Below are 24043 nucleotides of genomic sequence, written 5' to 3' on the forward strand. Positions count from 1 at the left end.
GTTTGATCCTTTGTTTGGTGTCATTTCGGAGAAGCTTTTGGGTATAGATCCTATCTCGAGGAAGCCTAAGATTGCTGAGGAAGTTCTGGAAGGTATGCAAACTTACTTAAGGTTGGCTTCTGGTCCAGAAAAGGTGGTTAGAGTTGAGAGAGTTAGGAAATCGCTGGAGGAGCTAGAGAATGATCCAATTGATAGAAGGACTATGCTTATGCTAGAGCCAACACCAACAATAACGACAGATTTGGATAAAGGTAAAGGAATTGTGTATGATTTCAGTCACCAATCGAAATCTTCCTCAAAACCTGTGAAGTTGATGGCGTATGCGATTGCTGCGGGTACTAAGGTTCTGCAGTCTGGAAAGATTATTTCGGATGTGCCAACAGCTAAGTCTCAGTCGATGCCTCTTCAACTTAGTTTCTCTCATGAGGGTTCAACGGGTTTTAATACTGGTTTCTTTGAAACTAGTACATCCGGGACTCCTCCGAAGAAAACTAAAGCTCGAAGAAGGCCAGGAACTTTCACAAGGAAGGCAAATGGTAAAGCTGTTATGAAAGCAGATAATGACACGGGGAAGAAAGTTAGAGAAGGTGTGGTTTCTGATGCGAAAAGGAAGGCACAACAAGATGTCGAGCCATCTCAAAGCTCTGCAAGGTTTAAGAAACCATTGGTGGTCCCGAACGAGGGACCATCCAATATCTAAATGACTATGGTTAGTTGGAATTGCCAGGGCTTGGGCCGTGCACAAGATCTGGTGATTCCAAGATTGTGGGAGATGAGACAATATCATTCCCCAGACATTTTGTTTTTGATGGAGACTAAGCAGAAGAGAGACGCCCTTGTAGATATTCAGACTTGGTTAGGCTACGATAGGATCATGACTGTGAATCCTATTGGGTATAGTGGAGGCCTAGCCCTGATGTGGAAGAGCTCGGTGTATATAGACTTTAAGTATGTGGATAAGCACCTGCTGGATTTTCATGTACAGTTTGGGAAGTTCGGCTTTTGTATTTCTTGTGTTTATGGGGAACTGCTCGGTGTGGCAGACCTAAGCTGTGGGAAAGATTATCTCGGATAGGTGTCTTCAGGAAGGAACCATGGAGCATGATTGGGGATTTCAACGAGATAAGAAACAATGCAGAGAAGATAGGAGGCCCAAGAAGTGATATGTCATTTAAACCGTTTAATGACATGTTGGAAATTGGTCAAATGGTTGAATTGCAGAGCTCTGGAAATAGCTTCACGTGGGGGGGGGGGGGGAAATAGGGGAACCTTGTCCATTCAATCTAAGCTGGACAGATGTTTCGGGAACAAAAGTTGGTTCTAACTGTTTCCTGCGTCAAATCAGGTGTTCATGGATAAGAGAGGATCTGATCATAGACCCGTCATGGTCAAGCTATTCTCGATGTCTCAAGTTAAAAGAGGTCAGTTTCGGTTTAATGGCAGATTCTTGCATAAGAATGGGGCCAGAGAAGAGATCAAGAAAGCTTGGTCATCTAATCATCCTTTAATTGAAGCTTCAGATATAGTATCTGATAGATTGAAGAGATGCAGAAAGGCTTTAAGTAAATGGAAGAAGAAAGAGAATCTGAACTCCCGGGATAAAATAAAACAGATTCAGTGTGCACTTGAAAAGGAACAATCCTTACCTGGGTCCTCGAAAGTGCGTATCAACTTTCTGAAATCGGAGCTGGTCAAAGCATATAAAGAGGAAGAAGTTTATTGGCAGCAAAGATGTAAGGAGAAGTGGGCTACCAAAGGTGATTTGAATACGAGGTATTATCATGCTGCAATCAAGTTTAATAGAGCCAGAAAGCAAATTATCAAGCTAAGGGGTGATAATGGTCAAGACCGTTTCTCGGAGGAAGCCAAGGGTGAAGTAGCCAGTGATTACTTTAGAAAGATGTTCAAGTCTACCAATGGCGAGAATTTTTCTGAGTTGTTTGAGGGGTTTCCAAGACGTGTGTCTCCTAGTATGAATGAGTCCTTATCCAAGGATGTGAGCTATGAAGAGGTTAAGGATGATGTTTTCTCAATAAATCCGGGAAGTGCTCCTGGTCATGATGGGATGACGGGTCTTTTCTTTCAAAAATATTGGGAGATAATAGGCAATCATGTGATTTTGGAAGTTCGTGAATTCTTTTCGTCTGGTATTTTCCCTTCTGATTGGAACTTCACTCACATCTGCTTATTGCCTAAGATTGATGATCCAATACTTATGTCTGACCTGAGGCTGATTAGCCTTTGCTCTGTACTATACAAGATCATCTCAAAGATTATGGTCTCTAGGTTGAAACCGATGATGGCAGATATCGTGTCTCCAACGCACTCAGCCTTCGTGGAAGAAAGACTCATAACAGATAACATCCTCATTGCTCATGAGGTAATTCATGCTTTGAGAACCAATGATCAGATGTCGTCGGGGTTTATGGCAATCAAATCTGATATGTTGAATGGGGTTACCTGCGTGCTTTGCTTCGAGCATTGGGGTTTGATGAGGACTGGATTGATAAGATAATGTTTTGTGTGTCAACGGTCAAATATGCTACCTTGATCAACGACGTTCCTTATGGATCTATTCTTCCAGAAAGAGGGCTTCGGCAGGGAGATCTGATGTCGCCGTTTCTCTTTGTGTTATGCACTGAGGGTCTGATTCACTTGATACACAAGGCAGTAGAGACTGGAAGCTTACAAGGGATTCAATTCTCAGGGGAGGGCCCGATGATTCATCATATGTTGTTTGCAGATGATAGTTTACTCATCTGCAAAGCGTCTTCTGAGCAAGCAAAGAAGCTGATGGAGATTTTGCAAATATATGAAAGTGCTACTGGGCAGTTAATCAACGTAGCAAAATCTGGCATTACTTTTGGGGTTAAGGTCAAAGAGAGTATTAAAGCCGAGATTAAACTGATCACAGGTATTGAGAAGGAGGGTGGTTCGGGTTCCTATCTAGGGTAACCAGAGTGCTTCAGTGGATCCAAAATGGAGATATTGGCTTACATCTATGACAAACTCAAGGATAGACTATCTGGTTGGTTCTTAAAACTTCTATCTCTGGGTGGAAACGAAATCCTTATCAAAGCGGTGGCTATGGCAATGCCGGTTTATGCCATGTCTTGTTTTAAATTAACCAAGAAATCTTGTGATAATCTCACCAATGCTATGACAGATTTTTGGTGGAACTCGTTGGAGCATAAGAGAAAGATGCATTGGTTGAGCTGGACTAAACTATGCCTAGCAAAAAAACAAGGGGGTCTTGGATTTAAAGACATTCAGAGCTTCAACCAAGCTCTTTTAGCTAAACAAGCATGGAGAATCTTAAACCATCATGAGTCATTGCTAGCGCGAGTGTTTAAAAGCATGTATTTCAAGAGCTCAGACTTCCTATCGGCTAAGAATGGTCCAAGACCTTCTTATGCCTGGCGTAGCATTCAGTTTGGGAAAGATTTGCTGAGACAAGGTCTAAGGAAGTATATTGGAAATGGAGAGACTGTATCAGTTTGGGTGGACCATTGGATTGAAGGTGATGTGAGAAGGGCTCCGCTCATGAAGAACATCTTTGTCGACATGTTGCTTAGGGTCAGTGATCTGATAAACTTTCAGAACAACTGCTGGAATATGGAAAAACTTCATGAGTTGTTTTATCAGGAAGATATTGATAGGATTTTGGCTATGAAAACTGCTTTTGGGGAAGAAGATTATTGGGTATGGGTGCATAATAGAAATGGCAGTTATTCGGTGAAATCCGGATATTGGTTTATCAACAACCTGCGCAGAAAAGAAGAGATCAGAGAAGCTGAAGCCCGCCCATCTCTAAATGATCTGAAAGCGGATATTTGGAAATTACAAATAGCTCCAAAGATTAAAACGTTTATCTGGCGAGCTGTTAGTAATGCAATTCCAGTGGGAGAGCTTCTTGTGAAGAGGAGAATTAAAATGGACCCTTGCTGTCAGGATTGTGGTGCTCAAGAAGAGTCTATTAATCACATTATCTTCCAATGCTCTAAAATGATCAAAATAGCATCTTTCTAAGTTTATCCTTTGAAAATTTTAATTTTTTATTTTTCAAAATTTGAAATCTTATCCCAAAAGCTCATTTCTCAACTCTAAACCCTAAATCCTAAACTCTAAACCCTAAACCCTAAACCATAAACCCTAAACCCTAAACTCTAAACCCTAAACCCTAAACTCTAAACCCTAAACCCTAAACTCTAAACTTTAAACCCTAAAATCTAAACCCTAAACTCTAAACCCTAAACCCTAAACCCTAAATCCTAAACCCCATCCTTTAATTCTAAACCCTAAGTTTGTGATTTTTGATAAAACATTAAGTGCTATTTTTGTGACTTTTAACCTTGAGTGCTAGTTTGAAAACATAAACTTGATTTAGTGCTATTTTTGTCTTTCTCTATTAAACAAATCATATACTCCAGTGTTTATATTTATTAATATATATATATATATATATATATGTATATAACTTTGTAACTTTGTATGTGTAATAAAGAGTGATATTACCGACAAAAAAAGAAGAGAGAGAAGTTATATGGGGTAGGGTGAGGAGAGAGTTGTGTTGTTATTGTTATTATTAACTTTATAAAGCTTTGTTTTTTTTTTATGTAGGGTGAGGAGAGAGCTGGTGTTGTTGTGGGTTAATTTGTAAAATAGCTAAAATCTGAAATAAAATTAATAGAATGACATTGAATGAAATTGATTTTGACTTAATTTAATAAGTAACATTTAAAGTCTAACTTATCCTGTTATATCTTTGGTTGGTGCTAGTAAGACAAATAAATATAGATAATTTTGAGCATTAGTTATCTACATAATTTTGAGCATTAGTTATCTACTCTACGTTTAAAACGACATGTTTACAATTTTGTTATTATTAACTTTATAAAGCTTTGTTTTTTTTTATGTAGGGTGAGGAGAGAGCTGGTGTTGTTGTGGGTTAATTTGTAAAATAGCTAAAATCTGAAATAAAATTAATAGAATGACATTGAATGAAATTGATTTTGACTTAATTTAATAAGTAACATTTAAAGTCTAACTTATCCTGTTATATCTTTGGTTGGTGCTAGTAAGACAAATAAATATAGATAATTTTGAGCATTAGTTATCTACTCTACGTTTTAAACGACATGTTTACAACTCAATATAGATAATTTTGAGCATTAGTTATCACAACCCTTAAATACTAAACCATGTCACATCCCTATCTCCAACTCCTAAATACCAAATCCTAAACCATAATCATTAAACCCTAAATCCAAATATAATCATAAACCCAAATATAAACTTTCAATCCAAATATAATGGAATTGAACAAAATAAATATCATACTATATATTGGTGAAATTATGGAATATCTATGATATTCTGGAAGAATTTAATGCTGACCCCAACCTTATTCCACCTTCTAAATTCTAAACCCTAAACACTAATTTAATGCTGACTCCAAGATCTAATGTGTAGTAGTGTTCTGTTGTATGAATTTTCAAAATATTACAAGTTATGTTTATTAATGCAATTCTGATTTAATATTTATGTTTCCTATTTTCTAAAATAATATATACCCATTTATACAAAAAACACCAATATATTTACAAATGTAAGAAAATGAACTTAACTACATGAAATTAAGAAAATAATAGTCCAATTTTAATATAACTAAAAAAATCATTTTTTTAATTTAGAATAATAGATATAATTTAACACAAAAATAAATATTTGAAACTATTCAAAATATTATATGTGAAATCATATATCCAATTAAGATGGGAACATAATAATACATAGCAAACTGACATTTCAAATAATATTATAGGGATTAAAAATTAACTTAAAATTTATAAACAAAGAATATTTTTTTATTAATTGTTTTAATTCAATCATTACGTAAATATTTGTATCCGTGCATGAGCACGAGAAAATAACCTAGTTATATATATATATATATATATGCATTTTATACAAACCTATTTGATGTAGAATCATATATTTACGTATTTTTTTCTCTTGGTCTTGTTTTTGTATGAGCAGGAAAGTGCTTTTGAAGGTCCAGCTTTTGCTCAATAATGTTTTGTACATGTTTCAAAGAAACCTGGAAATTACACAATTGTAACAAAAACAGGAACCAACATATGTAATTGTCATAGTGGTGGTATACGTGAAATTTTTTTTTTTTTGAACTAATACGTGAAAAATTTACTTAGATGAGAAACAGTTCCTCGATAATTATGTGATAGGTCTTACACAACTCGTGTATAACAGTAGCCTATTGAATTTTGTATAAATTGGATTTGATTCTGCACTAACATAAACCGATGTATTTTTGGTATTGAAACACATCACTGTTAAGTGACTTAAGTCTTTAAATTTAATAATATTGTTAAATGACTATATTAAAGGTCGGTAGTGGCATAAGATTGTAATTTTTTTAAGCAATGGCATAAGATTGTAATTTTTTTAAGAAAAGTCAGAGATAGTTTAGATATGAAAAGCAGAAAATGTTGAGGACAAAAGAAAAAAAAAAAAAAAAGGCAGAAAAATTCAGATTAGAGCCACACTGACGTTGTGAAAAAAAAAAAAAAGCCACACTGACGGTAAGGTTCTTTGTATCGCTAGGTGGAAATAGATCCAAGAGTGATTGTCGATCAAGTTTTTGTTTGACTTGGTGGAAATCAATCCAACTTGTTCAGTGTTAGGAATCGATTTCCAAAGTTATCGTGAAGGTCGAGGAAGGTATCAACGCGGCTTCCTTCAAAGGGATGGACGAAGACGATAAGGAATACTGGGAAGAATTGTTGGAGTTCAACCGCCAACCTCGGCCGTCTGGGAGCACCGCCGATGACGCCGGGGAAGGTATCAACGCGGCTTCCTTCAAAGGGATGGACGAAGACGATAAGGAAAATCCATTTAGCAGCCCCTTGGTATTGAATGAACATTTGAAGAAAACGCAGATTGGTGACGAGAAGAAGCTCAATATCCCTGCAGGACAACAACAACAACAACAACAACATAATCTCTGCGAGAAATGTTTGACAACCAGCGATGACCTGCACCGCCTCGTCGTTACCGCCAACAAGGACGCCTGTAAGTACTTTCCATTAGCCACTGTCTTCAGAAGCACTGACAACTTCCTTCAGTTAGAGGACGAGGAAGGAAAACCATGGATGTTCGAGTTCTCATACCTTAAAGTCAGTCAAATTTACGAATTCACCGAAGCTTGGAGCAGCTACGTTAAGGAGAAGCAGCTGGGAATCGGAGACTTTGTTTTCATCCAACGACACCGTACCGTCAGCAGCAGGCTATCCATTGGCTTCAGAAGGCGCAACAATAGTCTTCTGTATGAGAATCCAGCACCACTGACTATGTCCATTGGGGACGGTGGCTCTGCTCTACAGTCGGATAATTTTCAATGTCATGATCCAGCGCCATCCACCATATCCTTCGGGGACGGTGGCTCTGCTCTACAGTCGGATTTGTGTCAGGATCCATTACAGTCGGATAATTTTCAATGTCATGATCCAGCGCCATCCACCATATCCTTTGGGGACGGTGGCTCTGCTCTACAGTCGGATGATTTGTGTCAGGATCCATTACAGTCAGATAATTTTCAATGTCATGATCCAGCGCCATCCACCATATCCTTTATGGACGGTGACGCTCCTCTACAGTTGACTCCCCCATTCCAGTCGGATAATTTTCCATGTCATGATCCAGCACCATCCACCATGTCCTTTGAGGACGGTGGCGCTGCTCTACAGTTGGATCCGTGTCAGGATCCATTTCCATGTCATGATCTAGCACCACCAACCATATCCTTTGGGGACGGTGGTGCCGCCCCCAGAGACTGCATTTATCTTCTTGCGGACTCTGTCACATCCTCCGAGACACTGGAACAGCCAAGAGTCTCTGGGTATAGCATTACAGGGGTTGACCCTATTTTAGTCATTTCTTGTGGTTACAACCAGAGCTCTGAAGAGAGATACTTCATCAGCTACATCTTCAACGAGTTACGTCTCCGTGGCTTCGCCCCTCTGGGTTATGATCTATCCAGGAACCCAGTCAATGGGAATCAGGATCTGCTAGACAAGTCACAGCTTGGTATTATCATTTTCTCGATGAACTATGTTTCTTCCAGCGAATGCATGGATGGATTTGTGGCCCTCATGGATCATTCGAAAGCAAACGAGCTTATGCTCTTTCCTGTCTTTTTTGAAGTAGAATTTTGTAACGTCAAGGACCAGGCTGGCTCTTTTGAAAAAGCATTTGCACAATTTGAGAATTCAGTCCAGGCATCCCAAGTTCTGAAATGGAAGGCGGCAGTCGAGGAATTAACTTCCACGGATAGATATCATCAGTATAAGAAAGGGTAAAAATGATTTCTCTTCTCTCAATATTTTATAATTTTATGGTGTGGTGAATATCTCTGATTCTGATGTTTTCTCTTCCCAGGGACGAGGTTATGCTTGCAAAGAATATTGTTAGAGATGTCCAAGTCAATTCGAAAACTGGGAGTAACCTAACAGCAAGTCTGCAGTTAAGTCATATATTGTCCCTGCTGAATAGTTGGCAATCTTCAGCTCCACATATTGTTGGACTTTGGGGTATGGCCGGCATAGGGAAGACTACCTTCTCTAGAGAAATTTTCAGAACACAAGGTGAGAGATATGACGTGTGCTACTTTTTGCCAGACTTTCATCAATTGTGTCAAACAAAAGGGCTGAATCCTTTGCGTGAAGAATTCTTGTCAAAAATCTTTGGAGAAGAAAAAGTTTTCATAGACCCATGTGGTACAAAACTAAGTTTCACAAGAGATAGGTTCCGTGATAAAAAAGTTCTGATTGTCCTTGATGGTGTCAGTAATGCTAGAGATGCCGAAGTCTTGGTTGGAGGGTTTGGCTGGTTTTCTGGTGGACATACAATCATCTTAACATCTAGGAATAGGCAAGTTCTCGTAAAATGTAACGCCAAAGAGATTTACGAGATCAAGAAATTATCCGAGTCTGACTCTATTCAACTTTGCCGCCAGTTTGCCACTGAAAAAAATTGGAAGGTCAGGATGTCTTTGATCGAGGAGCTGGTGAACTACGCTAGTGGCAATCCACTGGCTCTACGGGCCTTATGTTCGTCTATTCAAAAGCAATGTATTAGCGATGAGGAAGAACATCTGAGTATATTACATCACCATCCACCAATCGAGATTCGTGATGCATTTGGAGGGATCTTTAGCGAACTAGATGACAACGAGAAGAATACATTTCTGGACCTCGCATGTTTTTTCAAAGGAGAGAATAAAGATCATGTTGTGAACATACTTGATGGTTGCGGTTTTCTTACAGATTTAGGAATCTCTGGTCTCATTGATGAGTCCCTCATCAGCCTTGTAGATAACAGGATAGAGATGCCTAATGTTTTCCAAGACATGGGTCGATTTGTTGTTCGTCAAGAACACGAAGAGGCAGGCAAGCGTAGCAGATTGTCGGATTCTAGTGACATTGTTGATGTGCTGACAAACAATTCAGTAAGTCTTTATCACATGTATATTACTTTATTATTATGCTTCAGCGAAAAAAAATAAAAAATAACACTTTACTATTTATATTGAAACTTTAGAGTACTGCTTATGTTCCTTTCTTCACTTAGAAAATCCTAAAGTTTCTTAATTTCTTTGCAATTTTCTTCAGGGAACAGAAATAATTGAAGGCATATTTCTAGATGCGTCTGGCTTGAAACTGAAGCTGAGTTCTAATGTATTTGAGGAGATGGATAGACTTAGATTGCTGAAGCTCCACTATCCAACTTCTGAAAACGACTGCAAAGTTTCTCTTCCTGAAGGCCTCCTTTCTTTGCCGGATGAGCTACGGCTACTCCATTGGGAAAGATATCCTCTAGAGTCCTTACCTGGGAACTTCAATCCTGAAAATCTTGTAGAACTGAACATGCCATACAGCAACTTGACAAAACTATGGGAAGGAACAGAGGTATGTCTTGACATTATGGTGCAATCTGCTGCATACGTGAGATAAATAGCTTTTACTTGATCTCTCATTTTGGTTGTTCGTGTTTGTAAACAGAATCTTGAGATGCTAAGGAGGATCATTCTGAGTCACTCCCGACAGTTGACTGATTTCTCATGGCTTTCAATGGCTACGAACCTTGAGCATATTGATCTTGAAGGATGTACGAGTCTGGTTGAAGTTAACTCATCATCTATTCTTCATCATCGCAAGCTTACTTTCTTGAGTCTGAAAGGCTGTTCTCATTTGCGTATAATTCCTAGCACAGCTCATCTAGAATCTCTTGAAGTTCTTAATCTATCCGGCTGCTCAGAGCTCGAGCACCTTGAGGATTTCTCACCAAACCTGACAAAGATATATCTCGCTGGGACTGCCATTAAAGAAATACCATCGTCAATAGTGACTCTCACTAGGCTTGTTACATTAGATGTGGGGAATTGTAATAGACTTCAGCATCTGCCACCAGAGATTAATCTGAAAGCTGTGGTCGGATTTACACCATCTCAGCCGGTAAGCCCACACTTGGTATAGTAATCTTCATTATACAACTATCCAACGATAAAATCTCTGTCCGCCTTCACCTTAACGTCTGTTTTCACTACATTTGACTTTTGACAGGGACAACCTGTGTGCACCTCATATTTTCACACTGGAATCTGCAGTAAGGGTCCTGCTTGTTCTTCTGATCATCCAACGTTGTCAACACACAAGAACACATCATCCATTGCTTCCGAGACACAGGTTCATGTAGAACTAATTCGTGCTCTTACACATGAAAATCCTTCAAGTAATAACCTTGAGGAAGTATCAACTAAGAAACCCAGAATACATAGGACCACATCTTTCGTGACTTCCGGGACACTGGATTTGAATCAGCAAGAAATTGATTTCTCTTTTTTTAATCAACCAGAATCGTCGCCCCCGCTTGGAGCTTCATTAAGTGAGTTCAGTAGGGGTGGGCGTTCAAATAAGGTTTTTCAGATTTTCGGAGTTTCTGTTAATTATATGTAAACCCAATCATTGAATAGAAGCAAAATAAATACGATGTACTCGATTGATGTCAATAACACACGATGGTTCTGACTGAAAGGCATTGCTAGTGTTAGTGAAATGGAGTAAATGTTTTTTCCTGCTCAATTACTCCATTTTTAACCAATCAAGTGAAACATCTTTTCCACCTATTTCATGTAATCGCTATTGAAAAAGAGGAAAACACACATACATTTTTACTCTAACCCAAACAAGAATATACATTTACTCTATTTTATTCTCTATCTCACTTTTATTTTTCCTCTGATTTTCACTTCTCTATTTTACTCTTGTTTACTCTAAGTTTCCCATATTGAAATCGTATACTCTCAAGATCCAAATATAAAGACTCACTTTATTATAGCTTAAGCTCAACTAAAAGCTTTCTCTCTAAACTCACAAGTTATGCCACAAGATTGGCATCTCCTTATATAACTCATATAAACTCCTAAACTCATTAGAAAACATATCTTATGGATAACTATCAATATTCCTAAACTCATTAGGATAGCTTATAAACCAAGCTATGTTCAAGCTAAGCCAACATTCTTTCCCTTAAGCTTGAACTCATCATCCCTCATCTCTTTGAACTCCAATGAGATCCCTCATCTCTTTGAACTTGATCCTACCAAGTGCTTTAGTTAGAATATCAGCTTTCTGGACTCTACCAGCCACAAATTCCACGTCCACCAATCCATCTTCTACACACTCTCTTATGAAGTGAAACCTTGTGTGAATATGCTTGCTCCTCCCGTGAAACACCGGATTCTTAGAGAGCGAGATCGCAGATTTATTGTCAATACGAATGACTGCTTTCTGAGCTCCTCTGTTCATGATCTCTTCAATTAGTTCTTGTAGCCACAAGGCCTGTTTAGCTGTCTCCGTCGCCGCCATGAACTCTGCTTCACAAGAGGATAATGCAACAACCTCTTGCTTTTGAGAACACCAGGTAACAGGGAACTCATCCAAATAAAAAACGTGTCCAGTCGTGCTTCTACGATCATCAGGGTCTGCATTGTAACTACTATCGCTGTAGCCAATGATTCCTTTCTTGTTTCCACGCTTGAAATGCAGCCCGAGTGACAAGTGCCGCGGAGATAACATAGAACTTGTTTTAACGCGGCTCCGTGTGAAGTCTTGGGGTCGTGCATATATCGGCTTAGGACTCCCACAGACTGCGCAAGATCAGGCCTAGTATGTATCAGATAACGAAGGCAGCCGATGTTTCTTCTGAACTCCTTTTCGTTGACTCCTTCTTCTTCCTCGGCTTTTGACAACTTGAGCCCTTGATCCATAGGAACATGAACAGCATTGCATCCCCACATTCCTGCTTCCTCCAAGATTTATCTCTCTTGATTTAAGAAAATACCTTCTGTAGTTTGGATCACTTCGATCCCAAGATAGTACGTAAGCTTCCCCAAGTCACTCATTTCAAATTTCATCGCCATCTCCCTCTTGAACTCTTGAATAATGTCTAGATTAGTACCTGTAACGAGCAGGTCGTCCACATATACTGCAACCAACAAAAGACAATCCTTCGTTTGCTTTCTAAAGAGAGACGGTTCTTTAGAACACTTCACGAAACTAAGCTCCTTAAGTATTGACTTCAACTTAATGTTCCAGGCTCTTGGCGCTTGCCGGAGTCCATAGAGAGCCTTGTGTAACCTATAAACCTTGTTCTCACTCCCTTTAACCTTGAATCCCTCAGGATGCGAGACATATACTTCTTCTAATAGATCTCCATGTAGAAACGCGGTTTTTACATCTAGATGATGTATCTCCCACCCGTTTGATGCTGTCAACGCTATAATAACTCGAACCGTTTCTATCCTTGCCACAGGAGCAAAGACTTCCTCAAAGTCTATGCCGTGACGCTGTACGTAGCCTTTAGCTACGAGCCTTACCTTATACTTCTTTATGGTTCCATCTGCATTCCGTTTGATTTTGAAAACCCATTTTAAACCTATCGCCTTGCAACCATCAGGGAGATCGACAAGAGTCCATGTTTCGTTTTTTTATTATCGAAGAGAGTTCGTCTTTGCACGCCTCTCTCCAGACTCTCTCGACTTTTGCTTCGTTCCAATCCCATGGCTCCTCATTGACAAGCAAAAGAATACGTTATGTCTCAAGCTCTTCGAGGAACAGAACATAGTCATCCAAGTAACTCGGACGTGTTGTTTCCCTAGTTGATCTTCTCAGAGAAGGTTGTTCTTCTGTTGGCTCGTCATCTTCATCGCTAGAAGTTTCCTCTTTAACAATAACATCATCGTTAGCTGAATCCTTGATTGCTTCATCATCGTTAGCGGCTTCTTCAGTCGCAATTCTTTCATTCTCACCATCAAGACTCGGGTATGTGATCAAACTCTGATCTCATGTTGCTTCCTTTCCTTTTGTTTCTCATTCCCAGCTCCTGAGTTCATCGAAAACAACATCCCTACTGACGACCGCTCTGCGCACCTTTGGGTCAAATAAGCGATAAGCTTTTGTTCATGGTTCAACATCAAGATGCACCAACACTCGAGATCTATCGTCTAGTTTCTTTAGATGTGGAGCTTCAGTTTTTGCGTAGCAGACACAACCGAAAACACGTAAGTGACCCACGTTTGGCTTCTTCTTCTTAAGACTCTCGTATGGAGTCTGTGTTTTCAAGGTTCTTGTTGCTACCCGGTTGATCAAGTATGTTGAATGTCTGACTGCCTCACCCCACAACCAATTTGGCACTTTCATTTGCTTCATAATGCTTCTTGTCATCTCCATTAATGTCCTATTACGTCTCTCTACGACTCCGTTCTGTTGTGGTGAGTACGTAGCTGTTAGATGTCGCTGTATCCCTTGACTCTTGCAATAGGCTTGGAACTCGGAAGACGTGAATTCACCACCTCGATCTGTTCGGAAGGTTTTGATTCTTTCTCCAGTTTCTTGCTCGACAAGATTCTTAAATGCTTTGAACTTGACAAATGCCTCGCTCTTTTCTTTCATTAGGATTGTCCACATGTATCTGGAATGATCATCAATCAGAACAAATACATACCTATTACTTGCTGCGGTTGGAGGTGAGATGGGTCCACAGAGGTCTCCGTGAATGAGCTCCAGAACGTTGGTGGCACGGTACGTCGTTGCTTTGGGAAATACTCGACGCGTTTGTTTTCCCAGAAGACAGGAGGCACATGTTTCTTTCTCAATAGATATTCTCGGAATACCTGTGACAATGTCTCTGCTTATCATTGTTTTCATGGTGTCGATGTTTACATGTCCGAGTCTTGCATGCCACACAGCCGATTCATCTTCCTTCGAGGCCTGCAAGCACCTATTGTTCTCCACGTCCATGGCCACTTTGTAGAATCGGTTCTTAGATCGAACTGATTTGATCAATATGTTGCCGTCACGATCGTATAGAGTCAAGTAATCATCTTTCATTCTTACATCACAACCAGCCTCCGTTGCTTGACCAAGACTGATAATATTACTTCTTAGATCCGGAATGAAGTAGACATCAGATAGTATTTTCTTCTTGCCATCCTTACTAGCACAAAGAATTGATCCCTTTCCTTTTATATCTATCCTGGAGTCATCACCAAACCTAACTTTCCCTGTGATTTTTTCATCAATCTTAGTGAAATAATCACGGTTTCCAGTCATGTGATTACTTGCCCCGTTGTCCAAATACCATATGTTGTCTTTATCGGAATGAGACTCGAACCTACTTGGCATAACGTTCTCTTCGTTGAGATACACTACTTCATGCATCATTAACTCCTCTGCTTCTCGTGTGCTTTCGTTTTCATTCTCTTGTGTTTCTTGGAGTTTAAGTAAACGATCAGGGCAATCGTAAACATAATGCCCTGTTTTATCACACCGATAACATACGACTTTAGACGCATCTCTCCCCTGTCTCCAATCACGCTAATTATATCTACCACGCCTCCTTCCTCGATTGTTGTTGTAACGTCCTCTGCCTCTACCATAGCTGCCCTGCGGATTTTGACTTTGTGAATCCATGTTCGTATACATAAGCTTTCCTTGCTCTTCCTCTTGATCACTATCTTGAATCCGTTCTTCATAGGCTTTTAACCTACCGATGATGTCTTCAAACGTCGTTGTATTCAGGTTCAAGACTTGTTCCAGCGCAGCTCTGATATGGATGTACTTCTTTCGTGGGAGACTGCTCAAAAACTTCTTCACAAGCCTGGATTCTTCGATATCTTCACCTAGGGCTGATGACTTGGAAGATAACTCAGCAAGTTTCCCAGAGAACTCATCAATGGTTTCTGATTCCTTCATCTTCAATCTTCCGAAGTCTTCCATTAAGGTTTGTAGTCTCGCCTCACGAACTCTATCTGCTCCCACATGCCTAGCTTTTATCGCTTCCCATACGTCTTTTGAGGTATCCAGGTTGCCAACGGTTAGTATTAGGGTTTCTGGTATTGATTGAAAGAGAAGTGCTCGAGCCATGTCGTTTTTTTTGACCTCATTCACTCCTGGTTCTATCGCTTCCCAGGCTTTATGTACCTTAAGTGTCGCCTTCATCCTCATGCTCCATACCGTATAGTTTGTAGTTGTAAGCATTGGCCATTGAATTGACGATGAAATTCTCTCCTTTGCCGTAGGTGTTGTTGCTGCTATTATATCCCCCATGTTTTATCTTCTCACTAATAACTCTGTTTCACAAATTTGGATGCTTTTGAACCGATTTCAATAGAAGCTCTGATACCAATTATTGAAATCGTATACTCTCAAGATCCAAATATAAAGACTCACTTTGTTATAGCTTAAGCTCAACTCAAAGCTTTCTCTCTAAACTCACAAGTTATGCCACAAGATTGACATCTCCTTATATAACTCATATAAACTCCTAAACTCATTAGGAAACATATCTTATGGATAACTATCAATATTCCTAAACTCATTAGGATAGCTTATAAACCAAGCTATGTTCAAGCTAAGCCAACATCCCAGTCATACACGATATCTCTCTCTTTCCCACTTGTAACTGAAAAGCTACAACTCATATTCGCAATCTACATACAGTCTAAAGGCCACATCACGTGCACGAGTAACGGATCCTTTAGCTAGTAGCTTATTCTTCTGCTTCTAGATCAACTCATGTGATCCTTATCATGTACAGGCTTGGGTCTTGGTCATTTCATGGGCCATTTTTGTAACATTTCGATTTTTATTATATAGGTGGAAAAGTTTAGAGAATTGATTTGCCTATCTATCTTTTCAGTCAACCATCCATTTAAAACTCCAGAGTTAAGCGTACTTGGGCTGGAGTAGTGGTGATTGCAGGGTCAGTAAACGTGATTTCGAACCTCCTAAGAATTTATGGATCTGTCAGAGAAATTTGTTTATTACGCTAAAGGACATCCGTTAGCTTTTAACTTGTTAGGTTCAGGTCTACGTCACAAGGAAAAAACATTCTAGAAACAGAAACGGGAGAGGTTAAGGGTAGTGCCAGACAAGGAGATTCAGAAAGTGCTAAAAGTGAGTTATGACGCATTAGATGATGAACAGAAGAGATATTTTTGGACATAGCATGCTTTTTCAGGTCGGAGAAATCAAATTTCATTTCGAGCATCCTGAAGTCAGATCGTGTCGATGCTGCATCTGTGATGAGGGATCTTGAAGACAAGTGTTTCTTAAATGTTTCTTATAATCGGCTTGAGATGCATGATCTATAGTATACAATGGGTAAGGAAATTGGATATGAATCATCTGTAGAAAGGGAAGGAAAACGTCCTATAGGTTGTGGAACCACAAATATATTCGCCATGTGCTGGATGAGAGCACGGTGAGTCACTTGCTCCTTAATTGATTTTTCTCAGTTGATGTAGTTCTCCTAGTATTCTGTTTTGTTAGCTGTTCCTTCATCCTTTGATCCTTCTAGGGAACTGGTTGTGTTAGAGGCATTTTCTTGAACATGTCTAAAGTCGAAAGGATCAAGCTAAGTCCTGATGTTTTCATGAAGATGTCGAATCTCAAATTCCTGAAATTCCACTATTCTCATTGTTCCCAGTGGTGTGATAACAAGCATAAAATTCAGTTCTCTGAAGACCTTGATCATTTTCCGGACGAGCTTGTGTATCTTCACTGGCAGGGGTACCCTTACGAGTACCTGCCATCAGAATTTAATCCAGAGGAACTTGTTGATCTCAGTCTCCGTCATAGCTACATCAAACAACTGTGGGAAGATGAGAAGGTACATTCTCCTCAGATATATATAATTTTATTTATCTTAAAAAGATTATTCTTTTGTTTTTCTCCTTACTAATTATTATAACCATCATCTAGGTGCCACAGAATACAGAAAAATTAAGATGGGTTGACCTCAGTCAGTCACAAGGCTTGCTGAATCTATCAGGTATGTCGAGGGCCAAAAATCTTGAAAGATTGGATCTCGAAGGCTGTAAGAGTTTGGTTTTGTTGGGCTCATCAATCGAACAGATGAACAAACTAATTTACCTGAACCTCAGAGAGTGCACTAGCCTTGAGAGTCTTCCGGAGGTAATCAATTTGAAGTCTCTAAAGACTCTGATCCTCAGTGGCTGCTCAAACCTTCAGGAGATTCGAATCATATCAGAAAATATTGAGTCCCTTTACTTAGACGGCTCAACCATAGAACGCGTTGTTGAACGCATTGAGAGTCTTCGCAACATTATTTTGCTGAATCTCAAGAATTGTTGAAGGTTGAAGTGTCTTCCCAACGATCTTTACTAGCTGAAATCTCTTCAGGAACTGATTCTCTTTGGCTGCTCAGCTCTGGAGAGTCTTCCACCCATCAAAGAGGAGATGGGATGCTTAGAGATTTTGCTTATGGATGGAACTTCCATCAAACAGACACCTGAAACGATTTTTTTGAGTAACCTGAAGGTGTTTTCGTTCTGTGGATCTAGCATCGAAGATTCCACAGAGTTGGCGTTGTTGCCTTTCTCAGGCAACTCTTGTCTTTCGGACCTCTATCTGACGAATTGCAATATCTACAAATTGCCGGACAACTTTAGTTCCTTACACTCGTTGAGGTCTCTATGCTTAAGCAGAAACAACATTGAGACTCTACCTGAGAGCATCGAGAAACTTCATTGTCTGTTGTTTCTTGACTTAAAACATTGCCGCAGGCTCAATTCTCTCCCGGTGCTTCCACCTAATATACAGTGTGTAGATGCTCATGGGTGTGTTTCTCTGGAAAAAGTTGCAAAACCAGTGACAGTTCCCCTAGTAACTGAGAGGATGCATACTACTTTCATTTTTACGGATTGCTTCAAACTGAACAGAGCTGAACAAGAAGCTATTGTAGCTCAGGCCCAACTCAAGAGTCAGCTACTGGCAAGGACATCTCTTCAACATAATCATAAGGTCTGTCTTCATTTTATTCTCTTGTTCCGGTGATATCCTTATCATACGCTCATGCTTAAATGGTTTTCTTCGTAACCCTCCACTTCAGGGACTAGTTCTGGATCCTCTGGTTGCCGTTTGCTTCCCAGGAAGTGACATACCCTCATGGTTCTGCCATCAGAGTATGGGATCTTCGATTGAAACCAACCTCCTTCCTCACTGGTGCAACAATAAATTTATTGGAGCTTCCCTAGGTGTTGTTGTCACCTTCAAGGATCACGAAGGTCGTCATGCAAACCGTTTATCTGTAAGGTGCAAGTGCAGATTTCAAAATCGAAACGGTCAGTCAATCAGATTTAGTTTCTGTCTTGGGGTATGGAACGAGTCATGTGGATCATCTTGCCATGAACCACGGAAACTTGGATCTGACCATGTGTTTATTAGCTTTAACAACTGTAATGTGCCAGTCTTCCAATGGAATGAAGAGAGTAACGACGGTAATAGATGTCGTCCCACTAGTGCCTCATTTGAATTCTACCTTACTGATGGCACTGAAAGGAAGCTAGAAAGGTGCAAGGTGACAAGGTGTGGGATGAGTTTGCTATATGCTCCAGATGAGAATGACCGTGGGTTCCAGGGAACTCGGGTTACAGATACTGTTGAGCGTACATCGAGTGAAGCTTTTGTACCCATAAGAGGTCGGTCACACTCGCAAGTTGGAGAAAGAAGGAATGGTAGAATGAGAGATGAAATCCCCTTATGAGTGTTTACTCCAAGACTGGAGGTTCTTGGTCTTGAGACCAACGAAAGGTAGTAGAATGCTGCTTACTGGAATTCTATTTTTTTTTTCTTTTTGTTTCTCTAATAGCTTTCATAAGTATATGTTATCATGTTAAAACACAATTTACCATTGAATTAGGAACTTGAAGACGTTGCATTACTTTTCAGACCCTTTGGATTTTCAAAGAAGAGCTCTATCTACTATCTGGCTAAAGTTTGACGTCAAGCTTTTCCTTGGATCTGATTGTTATTTGAGGATGATTGATGAGGTCGTCACTTTACTGCAACTTTGTTCTGCTTCCAAAATACAAAACAGAGTATGGTTCTCTATCTCTGTTTCTCCCTTTACATGGCATGCATGTTCAGTTGCTTGAGCTTGGTGGAACCACAGCCATTGGTCTACAAAGTTCCATGTTTTGATAAGGTGTTTGCATAAAAATGTATGTGCTCACTGCTCAGTGTTGAAGGAAGTATGAAGAAAGTCGCGAGATAAGTCCACATTGTCGAGCCATTATTTGTTTGTTCTGTGGTTGATTAAAGAAACTTGTATGTTTGATGATTGTTGGTATATGTAATTTGTGGTATAGAGATGATTGTTGTTTGAAGCATAAGGAATGAGTGCTTGTTAGCTACTAAGTTATCTGTATTCATTCTATGACATTAGACTCATGGATTTGGCTTGCCACGAAAGTGTGGATGTTTAGTTGCATGCTGAAATCTCCAGCTCTTTCTTTGCAAACTCTGTTTCTTCTCCCAAGTTCCATACTAAATCTTTTTTAGTTCGATTCTTGAATCTTGATTGGTTCAGTATTGACGTAGATATGCTTGACTGCGTTGTTTTGGTAGTAGAAAAGAGTGGTCGTACTTAGAAAGCTTTACAGATTGCTATGTTATGGTTTGACTTTTAGGTTGTCTACTAGACCAAAGTGTTTACGAATTTGTCGATCAGACGAGGTATCTTTGAAGAGCTTAAAGCTACTAGAAGATTCACGGCTAAATGAGCCAGTCACTAGAAACTATAGAAGCTAGTATCATTCTAGTTGCTAAATCATGTTCTAATCTTCATGCATCTTTCTTTTTAACATTACTTAGCTATGATAAACACACACAAAAATGCTTTATTTCAGAGCTTTCTTGTATCAACTTTGTTAGCCTATCCGTATTCTAAGTATACCCTCGTCCAAATTAGCATACCACAAGGATTCGTCCACCGTAGAAAAAAAATAAGTTTGCATCCCACCTCATGTGATGGTTTTGCTATATATAAGGCTCTGACATGTGATAAGAAGGTGTTGCAGAGAAAGAGGGAGAGGGATCGGATGGGCATAATCAAGAGTTGCTTTTCCTTCATGGTTGTGTATAGGTCTTCCGGTGATTCTCTATCGAGACATTCAGGCTTAGAATAGTAAGTTATTTGAGATCAGTAAAGATGCTTCTATGTAAACCTCTTCTAAATCCATGTGTAAGAAGGCATTACTAGATTTGGACTCGTGCTCATATAGAATATTTTTGTACATGAATATTATTAAATTATTGTTGGATTGTTATTTGAATTGAATGCGGTTTTGTTTCTTATTATATACTAGTTTTAGATTTGGTAAATGTATAGTTACATTCGCTTTTTTAAATGTATTATAAATACAAATATAATTCACTTCTTTTAGATTTGGCGAATGAAACAATTTCACGTGAATTTGCCAACCGATTTTAAAAGGTTTGACATTTTTAAAAAGAGACTTATTTTTCTAGTTAGACATGTTTTTTTGTGAATTGCGGATGGATATAGAGTAATAGGAAAAGTATCTATAGAAGGGTCTTAGGAATCTAGGTTAATATATTCAAAAGAAAACATAGACCTAGGTAAAAAGTGTAGATATACTGAGTTTGGAAAATAAGTATAATGTAATATTATGTTTCTAAATAAATCAAAACGGTTTCATATATATGCTAATCGATATTATTAATTGTTGAAATCACTAGAGTGAAATATGAAAACTACTTTGAATATTAGTTGAAATTTAGATTTTAGAAATAATTTAAGAATGATGCTTATATTGTGTTACTTTAAATGTAGATACTAATGATATTATGTGTAGAATTGATTAATTTTTACTTTTTAAAAATATTTGTTAAGATATAGATTATGATAATATACTTGGTAGTCAAACTAAAATTTAAACATATAACTACATAGTGTTCGATTGAATCCGATTTAATCAAAAATCATCCAAACCATTATAATCACCTTATAAATATATTTTTTCATATCGTTTCATATTGAAGACTAATAAATTATCTGTTAATATGAATTGCTAGTTAAATAAGTCATTATAAAATAATTTTTGTTTAAAATTGTAATTTCTGTAATCCTACCATTAAATCGATTTCAGTATTCTTTATGGTAATATGGGTTATGCTCCGATTTCAACTAACCGGTTAAGTATATTTTTCAATCAACAATTTTGAATGAGTTATATTAAACAATTCGTAACAAACACAAAGTGGTTTAGACTTCCAAACCAAAATAGAGTATTAATTGCAACAAAGTCACGCTTTATAAATGTTTTAAATAAGGAAAATGACAATTAATGCTGAAAATTAGGATTCATTACTTTTCAGTGGCATTCACTTATCAATCAAGAAATAAAATGAGAATATAAGTTTTAGATGGAATGTCCACGAAGGCGAAAATAATCAGCCAATGAGAAATTATATTTTTGTCATGTCACCTACTCTATTTGTTTTTACAAACTGATCATTTAACTCTTTACTTAAACAATTATAACCGAAAATATGTTTTTAGTGAAATATATTATTTATATAAATATAATTATATTTTTTTATTTACATAATAGTTTGTAAAATGATAGACTATGAATTTGACTCATTTTCATCCATAGTTTATAAGTGTTTTTACTTATAATTATATTATTAGAGAGTCTATTTATTATATTTATAAGATCAAGAATGTTTTGAAGATAAGTGATGATTTTGGAGCGTTTTGGAGATATTTGGAGAAAGCACCCGAGATAACATCGAGATCGACTATCGGTCGATATTGAAGAGCTGGAATCGATCGATGCACAAGACATGGTGTCGATCGACAGCGAAGCGCGCAGGAAACCCGTTTGGTTACATCCAACTTGAAGCCCAAGATTTCACCATTTTACAAGATTGCCCCTGACGAGTTTTACCCTAATTAATATAAGCTTTGCCGCCATGTTAGAGGCAAAGTGTGCTTTCTTTGTGTTGCATTGTTTTATTGATAGATAGGAGAGAAGATCCAAAGTTATAATTTGTGATTGGAACTCCATTGATATCTATTTTATCTATTCTATGAAGTTTTTATACTTAACCATTGTTATGAATTGCTTAGCCATGTCTGAGTAGTCCTCTTGTTAGATTTTAGGGTTTAAATAGGTTAGGAGGGATTAGTTCCAACTATAGATTGCTGAGTTGTGATAATCATCTTTAGGATTGTTCATTAATGTTTGTTTCTAGATTAGCTACCTAGAACCTGCCCTTGCATAGATTGATAAAAGCCATAGTTTTATTCTCATCCTGAAAACATTCTAATAGAGCTATGTTTCTTGCTATGAGCAAGGCGAGAGCTGATCTAGTGAACTTAGTAAGCATTCATTCAACATGTGCATAAAGCTTGACTAGAGCGCGTTGATCAATATCATACTTGAATATGTGGTGAACATGATAGGAACAAAGAAGCTTTCCAGATGAAGCTTGATGGTGTCTACTATCCATTGAATGATAGTATAAGTTGGCTAACTACTTGCATGGAGGAGATGAAGAAGGACATAGCCAGAATTCAGAACGCGACCGGCACTGCTCGACCGCCATCGATCGACAAAAGACAACCCCAATCAATCGACAACAGACAATCACCAACGCTCGACAGACACCATCACGCATCGATCGACAACCGCTTGGCCGCATCGATCGACACCAATCCGCCACGCCCACACACAATGAAGTCTCGACCGAATTTCCACACCAGAGAAGAGATAGATCAGTTGATAGAAGGGATCTACAGAGCTCTGAAACTACAGAGGAGAGGCTTGATGGGAGATGTGATGACATCTATTTTCCTATGGATCTTACAATCAGTGCATTGACCTCCAAGGTCAAAGCTATACAAGGGGAGTTGGTGGAGATTCAGAGTTACATTGCGAGTCGACCAGAAGCATCGTTATCGATCGACAGACCCAATAACAAATCGATCGACACCCACAATTCAACATCGATCGACAGTAATAGAAACTGAGGCCAGCTAGTTCCAAAGACGACATCCGACATGTCCAACACACCTTACCATGGAAAGGAGATCTCAGCTGACACTTATGCCGCACTTACCAGGCATCAATTCAACCTTGAGAGTCTTGGTGAAAAATTGCAGAGAATTGAAAACACAACTGCAACAATGAAGGATAAATGGCGCAGAGGGGATGAAGCAATGAGAGACTTCACTGGTACATGGTTTAACAAGCGCAAAGAAGAAATGGATACTTGTTTTCCAACAAGTCCCAGTTCTCAACACTACTAACCAAAACACCTCCAAAGTCAAGCTAAATGACTATAACAAAGCGCTGAGTGGGAGGCAACCCACTATTAGGTAATATTTATTAAGTTTTTATTAATTTACTATTTATGGTGGTTTTTATTTATTGCAGGTCATAAAAAAAACAAAACAAAAAGAAGATCCGAGTAGACGATTGCCATCTGTATCGACCGATGCGAACAAGTCGACATCGATCGACATTGCCTTACCTGCGTCGACCGACATCAACATAGTTACATCGGTCGACATCTATTCCGGTCTGGTATATCGTTCATACTTGTTACATTGAGTCCTTATGATTTATTTT

General features: G+C 38.7%; 2 protein-coding genes across 2 annotated transcripts; both read left to right on the top strand.

Annotated features, from left to right (window-relative positions):
• The first annotated feature begins 6526 nt into the window (after window positions 1-6526).
• On the top strand, window positions 6527-19866 carry LOC106422250 (disease resistance protein RPP2A-like). Its single transcript, XM_048751371.1, has 9 exons — window positions 6527-8374; window positions 8458-9526; window positions 9690-9986; window positions 10080-10532; window positions 10641-16842; window positions 16939-17250; window positions 17343-18404; window positions 18493-19193; window positions 19303-19866. The coding sequence occupies exons 1-5, from the start codon at window positions 6768-6770 to the stop codon at window positions 11031-11033; spliced, it is 3819 nt and encodes a 1272-aa protein (XP_048607328.1). The 5' UTR covers window positions 6527-6767; the 3' UTR covers window positions 11034-16842; window positions 16939-17250; window positions 17343-18404; window positions 18493-19193; window positions 19303-19866.
• On the top strand, window positions 16739-19146 carry LOC125583240 (disease resistance protein RPP2B-like). The gene is made up of 5 exons (XM_048749876.1): window positions 16739-16842; window positions 16956-17250; window positions 17343-17555; window positions 17769-18404; window positions 18493-19146. The coding sequence occupies exons 1-5, from the start codon at window positions 16739-16741 to the stop codon at window positions 19144-19146; spliced, it is 1902 nt and encodes a 633-aa protein (XP_048605833.1).
• Window positions 19867-24043: the final 4177 nt, after the last annotated feature.

Source organism: Brassica napus, chromosome C3, assembly GCF_020379485.1.
Source record: "Brassica napus cultivar Da-Ae chromosome C3, Da-Ae, whole genome shotgun sequence".
In the NCBI taxonomy this organism is placed as follows: Eukaryota; Viridiplantae; Streptophyta; class Magnoliopsida; order Brassicales; family Brassicaceae; genus Brassica; species Brassica napus.

Coding starts and splice junctions, on each gene's coding strand:
- LOC106422250 (XM_048751371.1), top strand. CDS start 6,768: ATGGACGAAGACGATAAGGAATACTGGGAAGAATTGTTGGAGTTCAAC. Junction 9,527..9,689: donor ATGTGCTGACAAACAATTCA/GTAAGTCTTTAT, acceptor AATTTTCTTCAG/GGAACAGAAATAATTGAAGG. Junction 10,533..10,640: donor GATTTACACCATCTCAGCCG/GTAAGCCCACAC, acceptor GACTTTTGACAG/GGACAACCTGTGTGCACCTC.
- LOC125583240 (XM_048749876.1), top strand. CDS start 16,739: ATGGGTAAGGAAATTGGATATGAATCATCTGTAGAAAGGGAAGGAAAA. Junction 17,556..17,768: donor GCCTTGAGAGTCTTCCGGAG/GTAATCAATTTG, acceptor GATCTTTACTAG/CTGAAATCTCTTCAGGAACT. Junction 18,405..18,492: donor CTCTTCAACATAATCATAAG/GTCTGTCTTCAT, acceptor CCTCCACTTCAG/GGACTAGTTCTGGATCCTCT.